This window comes from Aquila chrysaetos, unplaced genomic scaffold, assembly GCF_900496995.4.
Source record: "Aquila chrysaetos chrysaetos unplaced genomic scaffold, bAquChr1.4, whole genome shotgun sequence".
Taxonomy (NCBI): Eukaryota; Metazoa; Chordata; class Aves; order Accipitriformes; family Accipitridae; genus Aquila; species Aquila chrysaetos.
In genome coordinates this window covers 153,922-173,846 of record NW_024470381.1, presented here as the reverse complement: position 1 = coordinate 173,846, position 19,925 = coordinate 153,922, and the positions used below count along the sequence as shown (strand labels likewise).

The window sequence follows — 19,925 nt, the reverse complement described above, 5'->3', positions numbered from 1 at the left end:
CCCATGGTATGGAATACCACGTTGGCCAGTTTGGGTCAGCTGCCCTGGCTGTGTCCCATGCCAACTTCTTGTGCCCCTCCAGCTTTCTCGCTGGCTGGGCTTGAGAAGCTGAAAAATCCTTGACTTTAGACTAAACACTACTGAGCAACAACTGAAAACATCAGTGTTATCAGCATTCTTCGCATACTGAACTCAAAACATAGCACCGTACCAGCTACCAGGAAGACAGTTAACTCTATCACAGCTGAAACCAGGACACTTGCCATGATCAAAACTCACATTAGTTTTGTTGCCCAACACAGACGTGGAGGAGTTGGTCTGCTTAAGGTGTCCTCTTCCATATTGTCCTGGTCTTGTTTGTTCTTCTGAACCTTGGGCTTTAAATTTTACTGCCGCTCAGTTGTTCCCAACTTACTGTTCCCAACTCAGTCCACCCACTGCAGTTATTGGCTTCCTTATCAAGGCAATTAAACTGTCTATCAGACTTCAAAAAGGCCTTAGCTGAAATTTCACCCTGTTCAGATTTGTCAGGAGTTTTGAGACCGATGGGTTTGGTTTTTTAAGAGGTTTCAAAATTCCCCAGCATTTCTTCACTTTCCTGTGCTGGTGGTTTGTGTTGTCACCCAGCTGTTGACTCATGATAACTCCTTCTGTGTCCGCTTAATGGTGAAATGTCAAAGTTATATTGCAATTAAAAAATATATACCAGCTGTTCAGTGTCGAGGAGCTGCAATATGGCCAAAAGTAAGTTCAAAATTGTGACTCTTAATGCATCTATGGTAATGATCCCCTGCAGTGGCATCTTAACACTAATTAACCTTGAATTGAACTCACATTACTGGTAGAAATCTAAACCAAAGCAAGGGATGAAGGGCAAAAAATCCCCAATGCTAAACCATTGCACGAGGCTGTCGACAGTTTTTTTAGGATGGAAATTTCCTCTTTTCATCCCAGGACTGTTTTGGCTGTCTGGACACCTCCCCAAGAAAACAGAAAGGACCAAGTCACGTATTTTGGCAAACCCTGAAAGACCTGCAGGACCTGACTCTGCAACCCTTAGGGGTTGGGATGATATTTGCCCATTGCTTCCTGCTTTTGGACAACCTCACCCTACAAAATTTTGTTTATGAATAGATTGTAGATGATTAGAACCAAGATTTCCACCACCTCTGTCCCATAATGATGAAGTATTGGAGTTTATCTTAATGTTTCTGGCACAGTTATGTTCTCCTGGAGATCTCTTTATTTCTCTTAGTAGCATAAAACTAATAAAATCACTTAATAAATTGCCAGAGTTATATGCAGAATGAGATGAGGCAGTAGGAGAACAACTTCCAGGGTCCGTAAATAAAAGTGTATCTGTCTTGCTGTGTTGTAATACGGTAAATGGCTCTGTCTGCTGGTGTCAAGGTGAAGGTTTTGTTGCCTGCCACTAGCACTAAAATCTCATTGCTTGGGATCTCTCTTAGTATTGATTTAAAAAGCAGCACTCAGCAAGCATCAAATTATTAATCCAACCAGTAACTTCACAGTTTATAATTCTTAGGGCTTTTTTTATGTTGCCCTACCAAGACACATGACGTGAAAATAAATAAAGCAGAGGGGTGAGCTCTGTTTTTTTGAATAGCTTCAAGGGGAGTGGGAAGGAAGAACTGGAAATGTGGGAAAGAAATAGGAAAACTGTTGCATGCTGTGAATAGTCTCCAAAATCTGAGTCATGGTTCCCACCATCAGGTCCAGGTGTGACTACAGCTGCTCACCTGTGCTGAGTGCTTATCACTCAAGGGGAAGGAGCAGGGACAGGCTCGTTTGCATAGAATTGCAGCTAAATAAGGAAATTCCCATCTCGAGGGCCACTGCTTCATTAGAAACCAACTTTGCAGAAATCTCAAGTATGATTTAATTTCCGTTAAATAGGTACAGCATTTTAACTGGGCCAGTACTCCTGGATTTTGGGGATTTTGGGTCCAGTTTTGCTGTTGAACAGAATGTACTGCTGCTGCACAATACTGGCGGGATGATGAATTTTGGGCCAGAGAGACTCTCACGTGCACAAGTTGATGGATTCTTGACAGAAATGTCCATGTACTGCTTAGTTTGAAATATAGTCAATCGAATGTGTTTTTGTACAGGCAGGATAAATAATATAACTCCTGCCAATGGGAATGGGACCTATTAATAGCCTGGCACTTGGAGCTGGTTTATGATCACTGGGGTGCATGGCATAGTAGATCTATATTAATTTTATTTCCTTAGCTCTCTCCTTGCGCACCTGGGGTACATTACCTTGTTTTATGCAGTAGATCACAGAATCATAGAATAGTTTGGGTTGGAAGGGACCTTTAAAGGTCATCTAGTCCAATCCCCCTGCAATGAGCAGGGATATCTTCAACTAGGTCATGTTGCCCAGAGCCCCGTCAAACCTGACCTTGAATGTTTCCAGGGATGGGGCATCTAGAACCTCTCTGAGCAACCTGTTCTAGTCTTTCTTTTACCACCCTCATCGTAAAAAACCCTTCTTCCTTGTATCCAGTCTAGATGTTTGAGCCTTTCTGGAGAAAAACAGTCTCTTAACAATTTTTGGCAGGTTTAGAAGAGAAGATTATGTTGAGATTGGCTGCCCTTTCTAGGTTGCTGTACCATTTGGTATTCGATCCTTGCAGCTGCTGCCTCTGATGTGATATTGTCACTCCTAATGCTTCTGATAAAGTGCAATTCTGGAAGAGAACATAACTTAATTTCAGGATGGATGGCCACTTCGTGATATCCATGATGCTACTTCGTGAATCTGACTGGAGAATCCATTACCTTGAGGACTCCATACTGAAATGAACCATTAATGAAAGTGCAGGAGACTCCCAAAAAGCAGCACAGAGTGGTACAGGTGTGACAATCAACTCGATGGTCACTTTGAAGGAAGAACAGCTTAATCCCCACTGGTTTTCCATCAGGATAGGGGCCCTTTTATATTTCGTTAAGGCCTTAGAGCTATGTTCTTGTATTTGGTCATCTGCACAAATTAAAATCACAGTAAAATCCCCCTTAAAAAAAAAAAGGTGGTTGAGCTTCCATTGTTTTTGAACTACCATTTCTTCAGTTTCCAGAGATGGGTGTTTCAGAATTAAGTTCATATGAAAGCAAACAATCTTACTTTAGAGCAAGAAAGCAATTTTTGGAGAACAGGGCATTGACCCAAGTAGCAACTGAAACGCATGAAGTGCTGCAATTAGAAAAGGCAATAGCCACTACAGCCAGTATGAATAGTCCCCTAGACTAATACTGTGTTAAGGTCATCTACACCTATTTTGTTTGCCATCATGTAATTAGATTTGGTATTTTCTGTTTTAATAATTGTTTTCTGTGCTCACAGCGTTGCTTAGTTTGGCACTGTAGGATTTTGGGAAGTTATTAGTAGGTTTTATGATTCAGAAAAATAACTCTAAAACCCCTTCTGTGTTCTCTGCCAGATTTGTTGGGCAAATCTTGTCCAGCGTATGCAGGTATTCGTGGCAAATGCCACTTAGCAGTGAGCAAATGGGCATAGTTGCAAAGGCACTTGGTCAGCAGCAACATAAAGCTGTGTTATACATAGTCCTGTGTGCCTCATCTTGGATATGGATATTGTAATTCTTCAAGGAAAATGCTCCAGGATGCTGAGGGTGGATAGAAAAAAGGCTGAGGTCAACTACTGCAACCTGTGGCTGAACTACCACGAAAAGTTTATGCATCCAGTGACTGAAAGGTGGGGTTGATATTGGGAATCTTTCCTATCTTCTGTTTTTACTTGCATTTCTGGGGGCTTTTTATGCAAATGGTTTACATGCTTCTCCTGCACACTCATCAATACCTGGGAGCGTGTATGTGTTAGATACTGCAAAGAAATTGAATCATGAATAATTCAGTTTATTATTAATAGCTGACTCCAGTTTGGGATAATTAATTCACCAGAATGGACTTAATTGTATAGATTGTTTCAATAAACCACCAGAAAAATGACTACATCAGCCCTGTCTCTGAAGCATCCTGTTAAAAATCTGCAATCCTACAGAATTCGGAGCATCCTACAGAGCATTAATGAAAGAGGAAAAGTTTATGCATGCTTAGCGATTCTGGTCAGATATGGTACCTGTAGGTCACATATTCCATTAGAGAGTAAAATATATCTAGAAGTTTCACACTGGCAGTTGTTGCAGAAGTACTGTATCATTCTTTGGACTTTCATTTCAAAGCAAGATGGATCAAGGAGAAATGAATTAAATGAGAGAAAAAGATAGCGAAGGGTTCATTAGGCTTATTCCCAAATGAGCACCTTGCAATTCACTGCACTTGGCTTTTTTAACTTGTTGCTGCTGCTACTCTTCTGACCCCTTGGGAGTGTGCATTGCTTCAGTTCCTGGTTCTTTCTCCAGTTTAATCTCAGCAATTGTGCATTTGTTTGTCACTTGTAATGCATTTCATATTTCTGCTCTGCAGAGAGGATTAGGAGGGGTTTTAGGGAAGGAAGGTAGCCTCCAAGACCACAGAGCATTTAAGATTAGTTTGTCAGTTGCTTTTTCATAAGCCAAAACTCTTGAGAATATTTAGGAAAATTGCTTAGAAACCTGTGAAAAAGCTTAAAGTTTTGAGGTCACCAAGGTAAGGACAGCGTTGGAAATGCTTTAATTTCTAATGTCTGCTAAACTAGAGCTATCTGGAATAGCACAACAAAGTTTTACATGAACACAGTAAAAAGGGGCTGGAGCTTTCTGATTGTTATCTCACAGCAGCGAGCAACTTGGATTTCCATAATGCCTTTCACAAAGTGGAACATCCTGTAGCGCTTTGCAAAGCATTTAATTACTGGTAATGCTGATGCTGCGATTCTCTGGCCTAACATTTAAAGGCAGCATCAGAAACAACAATATTCTTCATGTTTTAAGTAGTAACATTTGGAAACCTTTCAGCTTTCAAGAGCAATCCTTGGCTTCTGGAAGGTCAAAAAATCCTGGAAAAAAAGCCACGGTTAAGTTCAACCACACCCTTGTATTCTTCAGCCTGCAGAAGCTGTTTTAATTAGGGGAGGAAGGTTATGATGAAGTGGGCTTTTAATAGCCAGTCTCTGAAGTGCTAAAACATTTCCGCAGGAAAGGGGTTTGTGTTGTGTGGGTTTTTCCCTTTTATGCTTTCCAGTGTGAGGATTAACAAAGTGGTGGTGTAAATATGGCAGTTACTCGGTGCTCCAGAAAAACCTCTGCAAAGTGTTGTGCTTTGAAGCCTGCTTCCATGGAAAGGAGGAACCTTAATTTGGCATTGGAATCATAGAATCGTCAATTGTAGAATAGTTAGGGTTGGAAGGGATCTTTAAAAGTCATCTAGTCCAACCCTCCTGCAATGAGCAGGGACATCTTCAACTAGCTCAGGTTGGTCTGAGCCCCATCCATAGAGTCATAGAAGGGTTTGGGTTGAAGGGACCTTCAAAGACCACCCAGTCTAACCCCCCTGCCATGGACAGGGACATCTTCAACTAGGTCAGGTTGCTCAGAGCCCTGTCCAACCTGACCTTGAGTGTTCCCAGGGAGGGGGCATTGACCACTGATCTGGGCAACCTGTTCCAGTGTCTCACCACCCTCATCGTAAAAAATTTATTCCTTATATCTAGTCTGAATCTACCCTCTTAATTTAAAACCACTGCCCCTTGTCCTATCACAACAAGCCCTACTAAAAAGTTTGTCGCCATCTTTCTTCTTAGCCCCCTTTAAGTATTGAAAGGTGGCAATGAGGTCTCCCCGGAGCCTTCTCTTTTCCAGGCTGAACAACCCCAACTCTCTCAGCTTGTCTTCATAGGAGAGGTGCTCCAGCCTTCTGATCATCTTCGTGGCCCTCCTCTGGACCTGCTCGAGCAGGTCCATGTCCTTCCTGTATTGACATCCTGCTCATCTCCACACCGAATATAGTCAAGAGAGGTTGAACATCTTCCTGGAGAAGGCAGAGGGACTGAGCAGAGGGTCTTGCTTGTCTTAATTCAGTGGGTGGAAAGATCTGGTGTGCTGCCGTCGGGTATATGATGGTGTCAAGAGCAGTGCGGAGAGGTTTCCTATGATGGATGAGGATTTGAAGATTAAAACCAACACCTGTCAGGAAAGGTTCAGGCGTAGTTGATCCTTCCCATGCATAAAATGAGACCTTGTCAGTTAAATAAAATATTTATGGGGAAAGGGAGAGAGTTTACAAATACCATGAGAGCCGTACAGCAGCATACTTAACAGCTGAGAGTTATGACATACGTGCTGTGTGTTATATGGAAAGAAAAAACATGTTTCCTAACAAATGCGAGTTGTATGTGTGTGGGAATTGTGCTAAATAGTGATGCCTGTGAAGCTGGACTCCCTTTTGCTTGCCAGATGCTGGATGAAAAAATAGAGCTTTCTGGTGCTCAGGTAGTCTTAGTGTGCTGAACAATTCCAAATAGTCTTCCATTTTTAATATTAATTCACGTACAGTAGACTCTTTTGGGAGAATGGGAGTGGTGAGCCCCTTATTCGAGATTTATAGTGGTGCTTGCTCTTGCCCTGAAACACCAGCTCATTTTCCTCTTGAATTAGATAAGTTCTTAGTGTTGGAAATCACTGTGTATTATTAATTTTTTAATGTTGTGGATTTTTTTGGTGGTGTTTCCTATCTGTTCCAATTTAACTGGAATAAGGTGTTTAAAGGAGATTACGTAGATGTACTTATTTATGCACAACATAAACAGCTTGAATGTGTACCTACAGCTAATTTCTAGAACAACCATGTGGGGCATGATACAACCTGGTGATGTTAAGTAAGAGGCACTCTCCACCTTTTTTTCTAGTCACAGGCTTGACCTCAGATGAAGAGAAGAAATATGACATGTTTAAAAATAAATAAATAAATAAATAAAACCATATTTGGATACAAACATTTCTAAACTCTATTCAGTCAGGCTCACTGAGCACTGATTAAACATTCAGTGGAGATATTCAGCAATACACTTCTCATTTCTAAAAATACTTTGTCTCCAAGCACTGTCATTTAAGGAATTTCTCCAGTGGGGGGGCGGGGGGGGAATCCTTTTAGCTACACCAGAGCTCTCCAGAAACAGCCACTGTAGATGGTGCGTGATTAATCAACTGCTGGAATCCACACCGTGCTCCTGCTAAGGGTCAAGATCTCTGTGTTAGAGCAAGCGTGTTTCAGTTGGTATTTCTTAGCCCTGTTCTGAAATGGAAGCCTCTTTATTTGTTTATTATTGCTTGGGTCATAAAGACAAACTACCTAATCGTGAAAAGGCTGCCATTCTCTGCTGCAGAAATCAAGATAAGCTACAAAACCAGAGTTAATTGGCCCTCGTAAATAGTTTGCCTTTGCTGACAGCTCTTGTGGTGCGTATTATGCGTATCAGCAGCAATAAGACATTATGTAGTTTTATAATCCAATTCAAAATAGTTTAAAAAACAAACAAAACCACAACCAAAAAATCCCACCAAAACCTAAAATGCAGGCTTTGTTTTGCCTTTTTTTTTTTTTAAATCCTCTCCCCCTCTGTCATTTTTAATTCTATTAACAAGCAAAACCTGGAGGCTTAGATTGCATTTCAGTGATTTTTTTTCTTTTTTATTATTATTTTATTTTTCCCCCTCTGGTTTTTTATGTTGTTGTAGGACTCCATTGTCATCTTATCCTATCTGCAGGACAAAAACAAACTTACCATCTGGCAATCTCAACTTTTACATCCATCAGTCTTCACTTCAGTCCTTTTTGGAGGATTATAAGCATTTCACAAATGAGGTGCTCTCTAGGGGCCAAGAGTGAGTCGCTTTTCTAGCCAGTATTGGGTTTTGTCTCCTTTATAGCAGATGCTTATACGATTATAGAGACTTGTTCCCTTTCTGTTCAAGGCTGCAGATCTTGCCAAATGTCTATCCATCTGTCTTGCCAGAGCACTTGAGTCTTCCTGTGCAGGAAGACAGCAAAAACCCTACCAAAAAACAACAAAAAAACCCCCCCAAAACTCCTAACTCCCCTGAACAACAAAAAAACCCCACCAAACAAAAACCTCTTAAGTCTGCCCTTCATCTGCAAAGCCAGACTCAGTGTTGTGTCTGAGGGACGCTTAGTGGTCAGGAATTAATTGATACAGAAGTATTGTCTGTTTTGTGGTAGAGGGGTCACTTGCATGGCATTCATATTTGAAAAAGGAAAAGAGTAGCCTTTTAAGCATTGCTTGGCAGATTATTTTCTAATTAAATATTTAACATTTATTTCTGAAGGGAATGGTGGTAACTTTTGAAGCTCAGTTTGCTAAAACCTTTGAGGAGCTTGATATTTCTTTTTTTTTTCTTTTTTGTCCCCCAAATGCTTCTGAATCCTTTATCTACAAAGGTCAAAGAGACACTTAACATGCTAGTTTCTTTTATTTCCCCAGTCTGCTGTATCTTTTGTGTTTTGAATAAAAATGTCAGTCTAGATTAACTTTTGGCATCCTTTTTGTCCTTCAAAGGCAGCGTATCAGCTTTTCAACATGTTCCGGCCAGCGACAAATACAGTTTAAGCTGGAATAAAACTCATGCACACCACCACGTGGTGGTACATTAACCACCTTCTTGAAGAGTTTTGGTTTGTACGAGTGTCTGAAGTGTGTGTTAATTGTCTTGATGAATTTTTTGAACTAATATGTCATCTTTGAATATATAACCAGCAAGATCCATTTGGATCAAATTGCTTGTCAACATATCTTTGCCTTGCTACAAGAACTTTATATCTGCAACACAAATATGCTTCTTGAACACCATCCCAGTTATTAAGGCAAATTAAGAATGATGGTAGAGCCTGTTGAGTAAGTTCCACGTGTAGCATGGGCTGATTAGTAAGCAGCACACTGGATTATGAACAGTCTCTATAGCTTTACATTAATAAAGGGAAATACTCCATTGCTTCCTTGCACAGTGCAGTTATCTGGTGAGATGCACTTAAATGCAACAATCCTAAAGGGGTTCTTGGTATCAGGCTGGTCTGGGGTGAAGGGAAGAGCAGGACTGCTGGGTTGTAGGAGAACCAAAGAAGTTGCATTTTGGTAATGCCAGGGCAATTGCTAGAAGCTATTCACTGACCCTCTGCATTTTTGGGCTGTGAAGCTAAACCATTTGGCAATCAAGGAGAAAATAGATGAGCTGGCAATTATCACAAAGGCTCAGGAATACCTTGCACTTTCTAATGTGTAATTTTGGACGTTTGGGCAAGGCACAGTAAAGTGCCAGTCTTTATAACTGCTGTATATATATGTTTACAGTGGGCTTGTTTCTTATTGCTATGCTGATCGAGGTGGCATCCCCTGACAAGTGCACTCAGCAGGAAGTATTTTCTTACAAACTTCTGATTTTTGGCACCTGTGGCTTCCTGATTTTTCTGCATTAATCAGGGAAGGTGGTAGAGAGAGATCCTACTTCAAGCTAATAGAAGAAATTGCGAGCCAAGAGGAAAGGAACACACAGTAAACTTTGCACAATTGTTCTGAACAACTGCAATTTAAAAAAAAAAGTCATTAATCTTGATGCCAAGGGGTTTATAAGTCTCTTTGGAAACTGATGCATGCTGGGCAAGAATGCTTGGCTTTATGATATAGTTTTGTTACTTTGTGCAGCACGTGACTGAGACTGGAGGGTTTTTCTTCCTCCCAGCTCTTCTGTGGGTTTAAGTCCTAGCAGCAGGGCAGAAGGTAGAGATGATGGGGAAACACTATAAAAAAACCCTGAATGTTGCACTTGTGTTGCAAAGCAGAGCCCTATCACTTCATCCTGCCTCATTTGCCGTGCAATCTGCAGATGGTGCATTGTCTCTTCGTGACGGCAGTAGAGCTTGTGGGGCCCTCCAAATGCGTCGGAACTTGGGATACTGCTTTGATAAAGAAATTACAACATGTTTTTTCTTAAACAGAAAAGGAAGGTGTCAAGTGGTACAAACCAAGCAGTCCTCTGCTTAGAGTCAAAATCTTTGTTTATCTCTGGGCTGGTCGTGCCTAAGCCCTGTCCCAAAGTGAGGTGTGCATCAGATTTCAGAGGGACATGCTTAGCTTTTACCTGATACCCTTTGCAGCCTGGAATAGTTGCTCTCTCTAGGTACTGCTGCCTTAGAAATGCTCAGAGCTGTCAAGAGATAAAGGCAGTTGCGTGCTCTTCAGAGATGAAACAGCAATTGAGAGGGAGAGTGAGGAAGTATCACCCCCAGTTTTCAACAAGAGAGACTTCCCAGTGGCTAACAAAATGGCTTTCAGTGATGCATTGCAGAGATCAGCTGATAAAGCACGCTTTACTGGATTACAGAAGAGTCTTTCCGCCCCAGTAGACTGATTTGTCTCAAGTATACCTCTGTCAGTGCCAGCAACGAATGAGTTGTTCAAATGCATTAATATTAAACCAATAGGAATGTTCCAATTAATTCCTCAAATGCAAATGGGCAGGACTGCAGTAAGTGTAGAGTACTTTCTTTCCTTTTGAGCAAAGACATTTATTTAAGGTCTTGCTGAAACAGTTTAAAGCAGCCTCCTTGTTATTAGGGACTAAATTTTGGGCACCCACAGAGGGGTATCTTGATTTATCTTGCACTGTGTAAAGGTGAAAGGAATTGCATAAAGGGAAAAAAAAAAATCATGACATCAGTTGATGTCAGCTCCCTAGTACAGAGTTAGAAAGGAGGAGAGTGATTAGCTTCAAAATGGTTGCGCTGAAATCCATTGCTCAGTGACTAGTCTTCAATGTGCTAACAACTACTGGGAAGAAGGGAAGTTTGAGAAGAATGGAATATTTCTGTAGAAAAAAGACATATTTTTGTATGCAACCCACTTTCTTCATATTGAACTAAAGGTGATTTTCATATGAATATTATTCTTTTGTTAACATACTTTCTACAAATACTATCATTTCTTTGTCAAGAGTAATGACATACCTGCCTGCATACATACTGAGCATGCAATTTTATGCTTGTTAGACTTTGAATGGTGGGAACAGTGGTGGCATGGGATTTGTAATGAAATTATTGTCTGCCAGCCTTGTTATAAGTGTCATTAGCTGTCATCAATTGTAAAACATTTTGGGCTAGTTAAAGAGTGGAAACAGTAGAGTTTTAACACTTAGTGTTGAACATCTTCTCATAGCAAATGCCTAATAGTAGTAGGTGGACACTTCATTACTTGTTGTTTCCCTTCATAGAAATCCCACTTTTCCCTCTTTCAGTAATGCAAGAGGGAAGAGCTGAGGCATAATGATTTCTTTTTAAGAAGGCAGCACCGTGACACGTAGTATCACAATCCGACGTTGATTCAACAGTGACTCAAAGCAAAGAACGCTCCAACCTGAGTCATCCACAGCATCTCCTACAGCCAGTCCTTATGTTCATCTCGGTGGGTTCCTGTGCAGGCTTGGCCTGCAGACAGTGCTGTTTGGTTTGAGGTCGCAATTCACGTGGGACAGGCGCCGTGCTGACATTTTAAGAGGAGGCTGAGAAATGGTCTCTAAGTAGAGGCAGCGGGTGGCACTGGGAGAAGTAGATGTTCTTCTCTTTCCAGCAGCAATAGCAGTTTATAGTATCTGTGGTGCAAAACATGACTGGTGCTTAGGGACGTGGTTTAGTGGTGCAATTGGCAGTGTTAGGTTTATGGTTGGACTCGATGATCTTAAAGGTCTTTTCCAACCTAAATGATTATATGATTCTTCAGGATTTTTAATGCCACTGAAGAAGCCTGCAAGTAAGATCAATATTTTTTGTGTTCCCTGCTCAGTCTGTCATAGTATGGTTTAGGGCGTCAATCTTCTATAGCTCGTTCCGTGCAGTTTGCTTAACGTTGCAGCTGAATATATTTCCAAATAATATCAAGTCGCATAATGACTGTGGTCTGGTTAGTGTGAATTAATGGTCCATAATGATTGCAAGAATGGGAAAGGCTGCAGAAGTGGTTTCAGAAAGTAATATTATGTGGGGAGAAATTGCTGTAGTGTGTGTGGTAGGTTTTGGTGGTGTTTGTTTAGTTTGCATTTCAATGGTTTGATGTTATTTGCAATATGAATGTTTATACAAGTAGTAAGCAAGTAAAGCCCAACTGCTGGTATTTCTTCTGCTTTATCCTAGAGCAGTTTCCTACTGGGGACTGTGCATGTATTGTTGTACAACCGTAGCTGCACACCCAAGATTTCATTTTACAGCCTTGTAACAGAGACCCAGTGCACAGGCACAGCACTGCCACTTCCAATCGCGATGCCAAAGCTCTTTCCTATGCAAGAGGTTTTATTAATTCATAAAGATAGTAAATAATTGTGCAGAACTCTGGATTCTTCTCTGCAGTTTTCCAGGTACTTCCCAAACATCTGCCTTCCAGCTTTGAACTCAGAGGAATTTTCACAGTCCTGCTAGGAAAGCTCATGTAACAGCTGTGCAAGTAGGGGTTGCCATTGCAGGTGGATCCCCAGCTAATAGCAACAGGGATTCTGCTCCTCAAGGCATTGGGAAAGGGCTGCGTTGTCCCTTCCTACTGCCAGTTGCCAACAGCAAACACCTCACTCTAAGGTATACAAATACGTGTCAAACGTGAGTTCATGAATCATCACTGGAAAGGAATAATAATTGATAGAGGACTTAGTGTGATGAAATTGGTCTTTTAAATAGCTTGCAGAAGGCCTAAGCGCTATTGAAATCCCACAATTAATAAGTCGGTCCTTTGAGCTTGGTTCGGTGAACAGTAAACGCATTTTTCCATTTGTTTTGCAGAGAAAGTGGGTGAGTTCTTGTGGTTTGAAGAACTGTCTTGTATTCAAAGACTGAGTAATAAATTTCTATTTTTTTTTCCCCTTACTCATGTCTGACATTTGCTTGACCTCCTGCCACTGCTTGTTTCCACTCTTTCATTAAGACTGCATTAAGAGAATCTGTGAGTCTTTTTAACAGCATAATAGAACTGTCTCAATATATTTCCTCCTACAGAATCATAGAACAGTTTGGGTTGGAAGCGACCTTAAAGATCATCTAGTTCCACCCCTGACATGGGCAGGGACACCTTCCACTAGACCAAGTTGCTCAAAGCCCCATCCAGCCTGGCCTTGAACACTTCCGGCGATGGGGCATCCACAACTTCTCTGGGCAACCTGTTCCAGTGTCTCACCACTCTCACCGTGATGAATTTCTTCCTTACATCTAATCTAAATCTACTCTCTTTCAGTTTAAACCCATTACCCCTTGTCCTATCACTACATGACCTTGTAAAAAGTCCCTCTCCAGCTTTCTTGTAGGCCTCCTTTAGGTACTGGAAGGCTGCTATAAGGTCTCCCCGGAGCCTTCTCTCCTCCAGGCTGAACAACCCCAACTCTTTCAGACCCCAGCCCCAACTGTCTTCATAAGAGAGGTGCTCCAGCCCTCTGATCACGTTCATGGCCCTCCTCTGGACCCACTCGCACAGGTCCACGTCTTTGTTATGCTGGGGGCCCTACAGCTGAACACAGCACTTCAGGTGTGGGTGTCTCATGAGAGTGGAGTAGAGGGGAGAATCACCTCCCTCGACCTGCTGGTAACTCTTCTTTTGATGCAGCTGAGGATACAGTTGGCTTTCTGGCCTGCAAGCACACCTTGCCAGGTCATGTTGAGCTTCTTGTCAACCAACACCCCCAAATCCTTCTCGGGGCTGCTCTCAATCCATTCTCCGCCCAGCCTGTATTTGTGCTTGGGATTGCCCTGACCCATGTGCAGGACCTTGCACTTGGCCTTGTTGAACTTCATGAATATTTATGAAAAGTGTGTAGTGCTTTAATGGCAATACTGTAATTCCTTTGGGGTTGCTATGCAGTAATAAAATGCTGTTCCAGCAGTCTTGACCGATAAGTCAAAATCATCCAAGAGGCGCCACGAAACTTAAGTGCTGGGACAATTTCTTCTTGCAGCCAAGACCGGCATCAGAAAAGCTTTTGCAGTGAGCTGTAGAATACTTGGTTTTAATTCTTCATACAAAGTTCTCCCTAGGTTGGTTTGGCATAGACTGGTGCAGGGGGTTGATCCTCCCCAGGTGCGGGACTTTGCACTTCTTCCCGTTGTTGAACTGCATGAGAACTGTCAGCCTATTTCTGCAGCCTGTCAAGATAAACAGCTAGTTGCACTGAATTAGTTGAAAGAAATGCCAGAAGTTGCTTGTGTTCTGTAATCATTGTTTGGAATGGAGTGGATAATCTCATAAAGTGAAAAATCATAAATAAATTTGTTAATTCTTTTGGAAACACTACAATAGCTAATATAGTAAACACACAGTGAATTGTCCTTGCTGATAATTGTGTGAGAGCTTTCACTGAAAAAATGCACTAATATCAGACTTTGGTAGTCTGTAGAGATCCCTCTGTGTCAGATCATAGAGCGCAGCACAATTTGCATTGTGTGTGCAGTTTGTAAACCTAAATGTGGAAGGTCACAGGCGTGATCTTGGGGCAGTTTCATGCAGGTTTGGCCAAAGTGGTCATGAGGTTGTTATAAGCCCTTGCAATGGTTGCACACCCCTCTTGAAAGCTGCCTTGTGATGGAAGAAAGTGACTATCACCTCTACATTACACCAGCGTAAGTAGAATCATAGAATCATCGTAGAATGATCATAGACCTTGAGTGTTCCCAGGGAGGGGGCATTGACCACCAATCTGGGCAACCTGTTCCAGTGTCTCACCACCCTCATCGTAAAAAATTTATTCCTTATATCTAGTCTGAATCTACCCTCTTAATTTAAAACCACTGCCCCTTGTCCTATCACAACAAGCCCTACTAAAAAGTTTGTCGCCATCTTTCTTCTTAGCCCCCTTTAAGTATTGAAAGGTGGCAATGAGGTCTCCCCGGAGCCTTCTCTTTTCCAGGCTGAACAACCCCAACTCTCTCAGCTTGTCCTCACAAGAGAGGTGTTCCAGCCCTCGGATCATCTTCGTAGCCTCCTCTGGACCCGCTCGAGCAGGTCCATGTCTTTCCTGTACCAAGGACCCCAGAGCTGGGATCTCATCAGAGCAGAGTAGAGGGGCAGAATCCCCTCTCTCAACCTGTTGGCCACAAGTAGGAAATGCAAATTCAGTGCTAAGAGTTTTGTCGCAAAGTTCTTCATCTGAGGGCTGCCACAAAGTTGAGTTTATTGTATTTCATGCAGCTGCCGTATGAGCATCGCTTCAGTGGAAGTAAGACAACCCTGTCGCTTGTCTTTTATGCAAAGCAGCGGTATCTGGCTCTGAAGCCTGCAGGGAGATGCGCCGTCTTTCACAGGTACGTTTATCGGGATGCCGCAGCTCCCAGCACTGCGGCACTTCGGCAGCATGCCATTCGTAATTGGCCCCTTTTTGCTATTTTTAGCATCGGTGCCTTAGATCGCTGGCTTCTACACAGAGACTCATGGAGCTCTGGGCAATCCCTTCTCCCTCAGTGTTAACAGCAATTGCATTAACAAAGCTTCATGTCAAGGGTTTTGCATAGGCATGTGTTGGGGTTTAAACCCAGCCAGCAACTAAGCACCCCAGCTGAAACCGGGACAGCATGAAGACTGCGTACCTTTTTTTTTCTTTTTTTTCTTCTCTTTTCTCTTTTCTTCTTCTCTTTTTTTCTTATGCCTTCCTTTTTTCTGCCTTTCTTCCTTTTTTCTGCCTTTCTTTCTTTTTTCTGCCTTTCTTCCTTTTTCCTGCCTTCCTTCATTTTTTCTTCCTCTCTTTTTTCTTCCTTCCTTTTTTCTTCCTTCCTTTTTTTCTTCCTTCCTTGTTGTTCAGCAAACTGTTTTAGAAGGCATCACAGTTTTTTGTGATGACAGGAAACTAAATTCACCTTAGAAATTAGGACCATGCCGGAGCGACCGGATTAGGCAAGACTGCAGAATGTGCAGGGATGCTTCATTGTGTATCCAAATACTTGATGTTAAATGAGTGAGGGGCAATTAACCCTACTCCAAATATTAACTGTCCATATCAGAATGAAGTGATACGCTATGGAGACTTAAGACCCTTGACTCATCTTCCTGTCCTCTTTACCCAGAGAGGGATATTTTATGGCATTTTATGTTACAGTGGTTAAAGTATGTCTAAAAACTATCCACAAAAGGTCTACCCAGGCCCTTCTAATAAGATGATTTTGGTTTAAGCAGCAAAAGTTTCCCTTTTCAGTGTCGTAAAGAGCCATTTGTGGTTTTTATAGTCTTGTAAAATATGTCACCAAATTGCTTCAAGACTATCCTAAAATAAAAACTCCAACAACCTCTTTGAGGAGTTGAGAGAGTCTTAAAGCTGGAGCTGCAATTTTCTTTGGTGGTTGGTGCATGGTGTTTTACACAGTTCTCTGCTTCTATCATGCCTCTTTTCCTAAATTTCCAGACACTCAAAGAGCAGTATTTTTGCTTTGATAAAAGGCCTCAACTTTTCTATCTCCTGGTGGGGAAGTTCTGACCAGGAGCCATTTTCTAACATGGAACTACAAACTTTTCATGATTTTGCTGGCATTAATCCACCAGACCCAATGGGGCTAAGGACCTGTTCCATCAGGGATCTAATTTGCCTTTCCTGAGTAAGAAGGTGTGATCTAAACTGTACAGCATTTTTCTACTATGATCATTATGTCCTTCCCTTGAAGGAATATTTTTGACCAGTTGTCTCAGTTGTTTAACATTAATTATGCTTGTCTGTTTATCTTAGGAATTAAAAGAATTAATGTCCCCAAAAAATGCATGTTCATCTGAAATTCACTGTCCATCAGAACAATGTGCTTTATGTATTTGCAAGAGTTTTGTTGTCAGATAGGGGCTGTTAAGAGTCAGATAATCTCAAACAGTCCTTGCACAAGTGGGAATGATAGGAAAACTCTCTGTGATTCTCCCAGATTTTCAGCGGTCCCCAGGGAGGTGCTGCTCTTGCTAACAGAGCATCACCTGCAGCGTGACATTCAGATCAGCCGAAGGTGGAACTGTTTGTCCACCAAATTCCCCAGTACAAGCAGCAGGCAGTGAAGCCAGGGAGATAAAAAACAATACGATTTTACGTGTACTGAAACACTTGGCTAGGTACAACATGCTAGGACTTGGCGGTGGGATGTGTTGCAATTCATAATAGATCTTCCAATAAAGAATGAATGCTTCTAATTGCTAATATTGGCTGTGTTTGAGTGTAGCCTCTGTGAACGACATAGAGCGTGGCTAAGAATAGCTTGTTTATCAGCGTGGCAACTCTGAAGTAACATTACCTCCAGACTGTCTGCACCAGAAGCTTCTCTGCCCTTAAATAAAATATCAATACATAATTCACTCTGCTTTTCATCAAGTACATCTTCAGGAGACCTTGGACCATTCATCAAAACCCGCAGGAGCTATTTCTGTTTCCTAATTTACATTGGTGTCCTGGCTACCTCAACCACAGATTAAATGGCTCCAGTTCAGGATTTTCGGGGGCGGGGTGCAGAAGATCAGCACAGCTCATCATGAGCTTTCTGGCCCTTAGAGAAAGGAAAGAGAGAGACAGAGGCAGTGCAGATACTCACACAATAAATCCATAAAACACTTAACCTTTTGTTGGTAATTCCTTCTATACCTTCCTCAGTGTATGGTATGCACTAAAGTTTAGGAAATGGGACAGAAACTAGTTGTTGTGTTTAGGGTTTTTTTTGCGGGGGAGGCAATCGGATGACAAAACCAACAACCACCACAAAACAACAAAACAAACAAACAGAAAAAATGATTTTCGGCTTTGCTAACACACTTGACGGATGACTGTAGTAGGTGAGGCAAAAATGAATGTGGAGATGAAAGTTATTGCTATGGTTTTACTTCTGGTTTTCTTATTCTGCACCTCTATAGTGGGGATTGGAAATGTGATTTCTGTGCATTATAAATACACTTCCCCAGTGCCATCCACCTGAGGAGTGGCAGGCAATAACGGTGCACAGGTGGATATTATTTGTGCCACCTTCTGGTGAAAAAGGAAAAGGCAAATGAGTTCACCTGCATAGTTGACGTGTCTGAAAAATAATGCCAGGAAAAAGAATAAATATTCTATATTTTGTTATTTTTAACATTAAATGGTTTGGTTTTCCTTTTATGATGTGAACTAGATTTTAAAAAAACTACCAAAAAAATCCTAGTATTAATATTAATTATGGTATTAATATTAATCATGGTAATTTGGGGTTGGATAAATGCTGGCTACCAGATTTGTGGCTAATCTGCTCTGTGCCCAAGTGTGTCTAGAGATTTACTTCCAGTGGTCTTGGGAAAAAAAAAAAAAAAAAAAGGAAAATTAACAAGATACTTCTTAAACACTTACTGGAAGTGTTTCTTGCTCACCTACAGGTAAAGCAAGCGACACTAAATTAAGCACATTATTAATTGTTGGTAAATTAAAAATACTTTTTTTCCAATGTAGTGGTTAATTCTGGATCAGAAAAGGATAATGATAAAACTTCCCTCAAGAAAAAGTTTTTGTTTTTTTCTTCTAAGGATGCTGATGGCGAGCCCGTCTTGTGCAGCAACCAGGTCGTCACAGCAGTCTTGACAGTCAAACAATCTGCGTTTGAAATATGTCAGAGCACAGTCTGTTCATCTCGGCCAGACTCAGCAGTGGATAGCCTCTGCTGAAATATCTCCTGTATCAGATTTAATTTTGTTTGTTGGAAAAGCAATGCTTGGGTGGATGAAATATCTCGGATTGTGTTTCTGTGTGATGAGGGTACAAGGTATGAAATAGCTGTTTCTAATACCTATTCTCTATTTGCCACCCTCTGTATATCACAATTTCTGTGCCTTAGGGAGCCAAGGTCTCTCTCGGACAGACCTGAGTACAATCAGAAGCTGATGCAGCTGCAGCTTTTGTATTCAGGGTACTGTGTGAGGCTAGTGCTGAGCAATTAAATGGTGTAGATAAGAGAATAACAGATTTAGCAAGCCTTTAGTGCGTGCTCAAAAATAGCAGGAAGACGTGTCTTTGAACAGGCAAAGGCGGAGGTGATGACGGTATTAGACATGGCATACATCTGGGCGTAGAATGGTTGGCAATGATGTTTAACATGTGAGTCAGGAACCCCATTCAGTGGAGAATGAACCAAAAAAACAGACGTAGCTACACTCCTTAAACCCCACGGAAAGATGTGGATGAATGCCAAATAGATGCAGCGTAAACAAGTATAGGCTGGAAACCACGTACTTGAATATATTTTGCTAATAATTCCAGTAAAATGAATAGCTAGGCACAAGAGAAGGAAACAGATTACTCTGAAATAAATATGCTTTGTGTTGGAGAAAGGTGCCGTTCCCCAGCAAAGGCACTTGACAAAGGACCATTTTTTGGAAGATGGAGTTTCTTCCTTAAAGCTGGTAAAACAGTGTCTTTACGCATCGTTATTCACACCGTGTGTGTTTTGCAGACTATACCATGGTACCAATTTAAAGCCGTCAAAAATGTTATATTTACAGCAAAGGCAACCTGAATTCCTTCCAAAAGAACAAAGTTAATAGGCCAATAGCTGCGAATTGCTGGAATTAAATATCCCTTCCTTTAAATGCCATTTCGACTACAAATGATAGGTAATGGTCACCTAGTCATGTTTTGCTGTAGGAAAGCAGAAAAAAACCTGTCTCTGCACATATTTTGAACATGATCCCCCTGTTGCAGGTCCCTCCCAACTGGAAGTATTCTATTCTATAGGTCTTTATTACTTTGCAATTAAATGACTACCTCAACCGATTTTTTTTTTTGCATGAACTTTAAGCTGCAACTGTGCAGATGGTAATTGAGGAAATGAGTCAATAAGCAACAGTTCAGAGAAATTTTTTTTCCCGCATGTCCTACATCTATGGGTAGTCTTGTAAGCATGAAATTTATTTGTTTTATTGCCTTCTGTTGAGGTGGTGTGGATTAAACTGTCTTTAAAAATACCACTGTACTACCATGCAGTCAGGTATG

The 19,925-nt window shown here is 41.4% G+C and overlaps 1 protein-coding gene across 4 annotated transcripts in view; it reads left to right on the top strand.

Annotated features, from left to right (window-relative positions):
- The window catches only part of LOC115337691 (leucine-rich repeat and fibronectin type III domain-containing protein 1-like protein), a 58,279-nt gene that overhangs the window by 20,904 nt on the left and 17,450 nt on the right, over positions 1 to 19,925 (top strand). For 2 of the 4 annotated variants that reach the window (XM_030006101.2, XM_030006098.2), the window contains exon 1: positions 3,643 to 3,742. The exons of 1 other annotated variant lie outside the window; for it this stretch is intronic. In XM_030006101.2, coding sequence (XP_029861961.1) covers positions 3,651 to 3,742 — 92 coding nt within the window. In that variant the 5' untranslated portion in view covers positions 3,643 to 3,650. Of the gene's footprint in view, positions 1 to 3,642; positions 3,743 to 15,148; positions 15,262 to 19,925 lie in introns of those variants that run through there. One more of the 4 variants, XM_030006100.2, reaches the window with a different exon arrangement.